Source organism: Palaemon carinicauda, chromosome 7 (assembly GCF_036898095.1).
Source record: "Palaemon carinicauda isolate YSFRI2023 chromosome 7, ASM3689809v2, whole genome shotgun sequence".
NCBI classification, from domain to species: domain Eukaryota; kingdom Metazoa; phylum Arthropoda; class Malacostraca; order Decapoda; family Palaemonidae; genus Palaemon; species Palaemon carinicauda.
In genome coordinates, this window is record NC_090731.1 from 138496469 (window position 1) to 138504215 (window position 7747).

At 35.7% G+C, this 7747-nt stretch overlaps 1 protein-coding gene across 1 annotated transcript; it reads left to right on the top strand.

Annotated features, from left to right (window-relative positions):
* Positions 1–4564: 4564 nt before the first annotated feature.
* LOC137644569 (uncharacterized) lies at positions 4565–4954 on the top strand. The gene has a single exon (XM_068377529.1). The coding sequence runs from the start codon at positions 4565–4567 to the stop codon at positions 4952–4954; it is 390 nt and encodes a 129-aa protein (XP_068233630.1).
* The last annotated feature ends 2793 nt before the right edge of the window (positions 4955–7747 follow it).

The window sequence follows — 7747 nt, forward strand, 5'->3', positions numbered from 1 at the left end:
GAGGCAGGTCGTGTTCAGTTCCTGGATGGGGAAGAACTGAACCTGTTTCCGGATCCTACGTTTCTCGCCAAGAATGAGTTACCAACCAACAGGTGGGGTCCCTGGAGAATCTGCCCTCTGAAAGAAGATGCATCTCTATGTCCAGTAGAATGCCTAAAGGTCTATCTTCATAGAACTTCAGACTTCAAGGGTGGTCAACTATTCAGGGGAGAAACATCAGGCTCAAATTTATCTCTGAATCAACTCAGAGCGAAAATCACATATTTTATTCGCAGAGCGGATCCTGACAATACACCCGCAGGTCACGATCCGAGGAAAGTTGCCTCATTCTTAAATTTCTTTAATTGTATGGATTTTGAACATCTCCGTTCATACACTGGCTGGAAGTCTTCCAGAGTGTTCTTTCGCCACTATGCGAAGCAAGTAGAGGAACTAAAAGAGATCTGTGGTAGCAGTGGGTCGCGGTGTTAACCCTACTGTTTAACTCTGCGAGGAACAGTGGTCTTAATTGGGACGATTAATTCCAGGGTGAGTGTGTAGTTACATACTGTACTACAAACTAAGTGAGGGCACTGTGTTGCCCATCCAGACTGTTCCATTTCCGAAGGTGAACCTAGCATAAGTGCAGACATGTGTGCCGAGCGTTTCTAACGCTAATGTCATTGATTTGTAATACAGGCTTTTATGACTTTGATACCTCGGTATCTTAAAAGTGGCATCTAATGTTTTTTCTTTCAGACAAACAAGCTCTGTTTACTATCATACTTATGCTCAAAGTTTTAGGTTATCCTCTTCTTATATATATATATATATATATATATATATATATATATATATATATATATATATATATATATATATATATATGTGGTTAACCTGTCTATTTATTGCCTGTCAATAATCTGGTTCTTGAGTACCTTGCGTCTCCTTCACCTGTGTCAATTTATTGGTATAATTGAGCATTCATTCTATGTACCTTATCTGGGATAATTCTAATAGAATTGTTCCTTTATGCAAGCTATGTTGCATTGGTTTTCCTCCTATGCGGATATAAAACCTTTGTCCAATACAAGTATTGTGCGGAAAACTGGTCGATATTTCATATTGACGCAGTGGTCCTTTACAAACTATGCTTTACTTAATATAGGGCGAGACCACTATATTAGCTTGCCTGGTATTCATACATAGATATATGTACTCTTCGAGACTTTTCCAGAGTCTAGTAGGACTCTTCCCTGTAGGGGGCAGGAAGCTCTAACATAGTTTATAGTTAGTTGAAAAGATGTATAACGGTAACATCTTAGGTCTCTAGGTCTAGTCGACCGGGAAAAAATTACCTCCGGGGAGTACGGCACGTTCTGAGAATCCACAGATACAGTAATGCTCTGGTACACTTCCATCAGGACGACATGGCTTGAGCCCAAAAAACCGATTTTGAGCGAAGCGAAAAATCTATTTTTGGGTGAGATGGCCATGTCGTCCTGATGGACCCGCCCTTGCCTTTCTAAGAAAGGGCTGTAGGACCCCTCCCTACATACAGTATCTGTAGCACCTCGTGTACGCTACAAGGAATACAGATGGCGCCAGGATTGGCGCCAGGCACGCATACGAATCGGGGGATAGGGAAGCCTTGGGAGCGGCTCCCCTTTTTCTTTCCCGAATTCGTATCTCGTCAATCACCTCCTACGAGACGAAATCTCTGTCCAAGATGTAGATTGCCATGTGACGTGTCTAGAATACGTCCTCTGATATGTCGCGATATCCCTTTCACGAGGGATACTCGCTCCAGGAGTTAGAATTCTGGTACCTTAAGGTAAATTCTCTGGGAATATCGCCGTAGTTGTAATATACCCTAGGAAGCTACCCTATAGGAACTTCCATCAGGACGACATGGCCATCTCACCCAAAAATAGATTTTTCGCTTCACTCAAAATCCGTTATATATATATATATATATATATATATATATATATATATATATATATATATATATATATATATATATATACATATTTATTTCTCTCTCTCTCTCTCTCTCTCTCTCTCTCTCTCTCTCTTTCTATATATAAATACATATACATACACACACATATATATATATATATATATATATATATATATATATAAATATATGTATATATACATACATATATATATGTATATATATACACATATATATATTTATATATATATGCATATATATAAATATATGTATATATATATATATATATATATATATATATATATATATATATATATATATATATATATATACATATATACGTATTTATATATATATATATTTATATATACGTATATATATATATTTATATATATACATAAATATATATACATATATATCTATATATATGTGTGTGTGTGTCTGTGTGTGTGTGTGGGTGGGTGGGTGGGTGGGTGGATTTGGGTGTGTGTGTGTGTGTGTGTGTGTGTGTGTGTGTGGCTGCAAGCACAGGATTGACTGGTAACAAATTTAACGGACAAGTAAATATGTACGGACTCAATCTATATCATAAATAATTCATGTCCCAAATTACCAGTAGACGTTTAGCCTCACGAACAGAGGATCCAGAGTGAACGCAGCAAAGGCTTCAAAGGAAAAAACATTTGCTGTAAATGGAAAGGAAAAGAGAATTGCAAAATTCCTACGAGCGGTGTATCCAGTGATCCTTTGGGAATCCCAGACCGGTTGCTAACACTCGTGCAGAATACCAAATTTCCTTGAGATAGACAAATCCTTGTTTCTCTGCAGTGCTGCGTCAGTAAATTCAATTTCTCAGGTGCATCGTGGATAAACAGTATCTGCATTTTTATGTCTTTTAGGAAGGCACATTTTTACCTTTTCTAACCACAGAATTACGAAAGCAAGTATCTGGCTAAATACACACACACATACACACACACACACACACATATATATATATATATATATATATATATATATATATATATATATATATATATATATATATATATAATGTATATATATATATATATATATATATATATATATATATAATGTATATATATATATATATATATATATATATATATATATATATATATATATATATATATATATATATACATATATCTTTCTTGTCACGCTTGGATCTCTCAGTTCCTCTGGTAGGAGAAAGGTAGTAGGTTAGCCAGGGCACCAGGCCCCCGTTGAGATACTATCGCTGGAGAGTAATGGGGTCCTTCGACTGGCCAGACAGTATTACATTGTATCCTTCTCTGTCGTTATGGTTAATTTTCCCTTTGCCTATACATACACCGAATAGTCTGGCCTATTCTTTACATATTCTTCTCTGTCCTCATTTACCTGACAACACAGGTTACCAAACAAATCTTCTTCTCTCAACGGAGTTAACTACTGCACCGTAATTGTTCAGGGGCTACTTTTCTCTTGCTAAAGGTAGAGGAGACTCTTTAGCTATGGTAAGCAGCTCTTCAAAATCAAATCATAGTTCTCTAGTCTTGGATAGTGCCAAAGTCTCTATACCATAGTCTTTCACTGTCTTGGGGTAGATTTCTCTTGCTTGAGGGTACACTCGTGCACACTGTTCTATCTTATTTCTCTCCCTCTTATGTTGTTAAATTCTTTATAGTTTATATAGGAAATATTTATTTTAATGTTACTGTTCTTACAATATATCTTTTCTTTTTATTTCTTTCCTCACCAGGCTATTTTCCTTGTTGGAGCCCTTGGGCTTATAGCATCCTGCTTTTCCAACTAGGGTTGTAGCTTATCAAGTAATAATAATAATAATAATAATAATAATAATAATAATAATAATAATAATAATAATAATAGTCATACCTGGGTGAGAGGGTGTGCCACATGTCCCTCGCCTTCTCTCCATCAATGCTAGTGATGTTGCTATTAGAGCAGTACTTGAGCAGGTGGTCAATAGCTCGCTCCACTCATTGGCCTTATTCAGTAGAAAACTGTCAAAAGGCAGAATCCGGCTACTCTACCTTCGACCAACAATTGCAGGCTGCCCGTCACTTTTGCCATTTCTTAGAGATATGTCGTTGGTCACTTGCACAGAGCACATATCCCTGGTGGATGATTTCCCTCAATAGTCTGATGACTGGATTGCCCGTCAACGTCGAATGCAACTGCACCCTTCAACACGTCCCCGGAAAAAGAATAATGTTGCAGATGTTGTGTCAAGAAACACATTGGTCGCCATTCACCTGGGATTGGGTTACAATACCTTGGCAGAAGCCCAACAAAAAGATCCAGAGTACCAAGCCTGCAGGACATACTGCACATCCCTCCGTTGGGAAAACGTCGAGCTTGAAGACTTCAACGCCAACCTAATATGTGACGTCATAGCTGGTAGGACACAGCCGTGCAAACCTGACCCCATGCAATAACGGTTGTTTGACTTAATCCATGGCCTCTAACATCCCTCATGCCGATCTACTGCACAGCTACTGAAGACAAAGTTTTTTTTCGCGCGGCATTACTCAGGATACTAAGAATTGGGTCTGCACCTGTACTTCACGCCAAACCTCAAAAGTACATCAACAAATGGATTCAAGAATAGGCACCTTTCCTCAATTTCAGTGTCGTTTTGCCCACATTCACATCGACGTAGTATGCCCATTACCGACATCACAAGAACACGGTTATCTACTTACCGTCATTGATCACCCCACTCGTTGGCCTGAAGCCCTCACCACGCAAACTGTAACATCCGCTTCATGGACATCCACCTTACTGTCAGAGTGGATAGCGACATTTGGTATCCCCGAGCACATTACTTCTGACAAGAATACCACTCTCCCCTCTCAGTTGTGGACATCACTAGTGAATCTCCTGGGGGTCACCCTACATCAGACAACCGCCTATAACCCTACAGACAAAAGAACGGTTGAACAATTTAATCACCCTCAAAGTAGCTCTCATATCCCGCAGTAATGACTCTAACTAGTTTACACTGCTTACCTGGGTCCTCCTTTGATTAGGGACCACTCCTAAGGACGCTCTGGAAGTCTCAGTATCTGAAATATTGTATGGGAACAAGTTGGTCATCCCTGCTGAATTTTTGTCTGTATGCAACCACCTCCGACAATCTCCAGCAACTACGTCACGTTGCGGAGGAGTTTACTCCCTGCTGCCAGATTTACAAGCCCCAAAAAGCAATGCATACTGAAAGATTTAAACCCCACAACACGTCTTCGTGCGCACTGATACTTGCAAGCCACCACTGACACTCCCTTACACGGGCCCTTTCCTTTTTATCCATCACAAGCTAAAGGCTTTCTTAATTAATATTTATGGCAAAGAAGACAGGGTGTCCATTGATCGTATAAACCCACGTATCTCCTGCAAGATGATCAGCCAACATTTCCCCTCTTTAGGGCAGGGGGCCTATGTCACATGTCTGTCTTCTTTATGGGCGGGGCATGTAATGCAGGTGTATTTCATTTATGCTCATACACTGTCATGCTCTCTCTCTCTCTCTCTCTCTCTCTCTCTCTCTCTCTCTTACACACTGATAATTGAAACAGCTTTTTAAGCCTGCCATTGTATGTTTCACATTGTTAAAGCTTTATGCCATTATTACCCTCAACCGTTTGTATATGAACCTGTTATTTCATTAGAATAAAGTCGGTTATGTCTAGGCCAACTTTCCGTCTAGATCCTTACCATTTTGTCACAATCTACTGAAGTTGGAAACTTAGAATGGCTATAAACAATATACCTAAAGTTTCCCTATGTCTTCAACTTATACACTTAAATAAGTTTCATTTTTCCTTATTTTTTCCTTCCGCCATATACTATGGACTGCAAGCACACAATATCTGACCACAAGGGTCATATAATCTTGAGAGAGGGAGAGACAAAAAAAAAAATAGATAAATAAAAGAAAGTAATATTTTGTTACAACACAATTCAAAAGTGCCGAAAGTATCAAAGTAAATATCTCGTATAGTTCAATAACATCTGAAATACAAAATTATTATCAGAAGAAGATTGAAATGTACTCTATCTTCATCAAGATTATTTGACTTACTTGTCTTGGCTTGGTAACGAACATGTTTTCTTTACAACTAAAATATCCTACTCTATTCCAATATTAAGCACGGTATTATTCTGGTTAATCTATGAAAACAGTAAAAATACAATTATGAAAAAATATTCGATTCCATTAAATTCAAAATTTAATTCTATCGAACAGTTTAAATTATATCAATTGTGCTTTAATAATATTGTATAGGAGTAATGATTTCTAAACTCTTTTAATATCAGAGACGTCAAATGGAACATCACTAAAAAAAAAAAAAAAGCTATTCAAATTAAATTCAATGTATGTTGAAGTTAAAAACAAAATACTTGTTCAATTCTGCTGAATATCAAAATTTCATGTAGTATTTTTAGGTCAGCTTTCTTGAATTTATAATCATAGTTTTTATTTAATTAATATCTCTGAGAGAGAGAGAGAGAGAGAGAGAGAGAGAGAGAGAGAGAGAGAGAGAGAGAGAGAGAGAGAGGATTAAACATAGACAATGCAAGAGGTCATAAAGGAGTGTGTACTTGAAAGTGAGAGATGAGGAGTGAGAGGCAAAAGACACCCAAATGGTCAGTTAATGAGTTCCATGATAATTAGACCCTGAATATCACATTTCTCGAGTTAATGGGAAAAGTTTATAGCAGACTGGAATACCAGCAAGGGAATGTGAGCGGAGATGAGGTAGCAGCTATTTAATCACAAGACAAAAGGTATGAAAAAAGATAGGCATATTAATGTAAACATGCATATTTGTCCATATGAATGCTTTTAATGTTTTTTATATAAAGTAACACTTATGAAAATAATTATACATATAGTCTATTTAAACATATATATATATATATATATATATATATATATATATATATATATATATATATATATATATATATATATATATATATATATATATATGTATATATATATATATATATATATATATATATATGTATATATATATATATATATATATGTATATATATATATATATATATATATATATATATATATATATATATATATATATATATATATATATATAGGGAAATAAAACTACAATCATATACACCTATGAAACGTTTTATCCCTTGGTCACTCCGTGCACGCAGACACACATACTGTATGTGTGTATATTATATATATATATACACACACACACACACACATATATATATATATATATATATATATATATATATATATATATATATGTATATGTATATATATATTTATATGTGTATATATATATATATATATATATATATATATATATATATATATATATATATATACCCATGCAAGAGAAAACCAGTAAAAGCTGTTTATATATATATATATATATATATATATATATATATATATATATATATATATATATATATATATATACCCATGCAAGAGAAAACCAGTAAAAGCTGTGAATAGGAGGGAAAATTGTAGGCTCATCCACTCCGAGATAATTGACATACCTCTTGAAAGATTCGATTTAACAGAGATCAGGAAACCTTGAACTAAATTTGTTAGCAAAAGGGTTGGACCAGTTGTTAAACTCTGCAATCCTAGAGTTACTGATTTTATACAGTATAAATGGGAGAGGGGCGTTTTCGATTTCTCTCTTTCCATGTAAACTGGAACAGGGGGCCAAAATGGTACTCATAAAAAAGGTTGGAGAGCCCTTTTGCCACAATTCAAAAGAC

Excerpts from the sequence above, each read along its gene's own strand:
- LOC137644569 (XM_068377529.1), top strand. The coding sequence starts at position 4,565 with ATGGATTCAAGAATAGGCACCTTTCCTCAATTTCAGTGTCGTTTTGCC.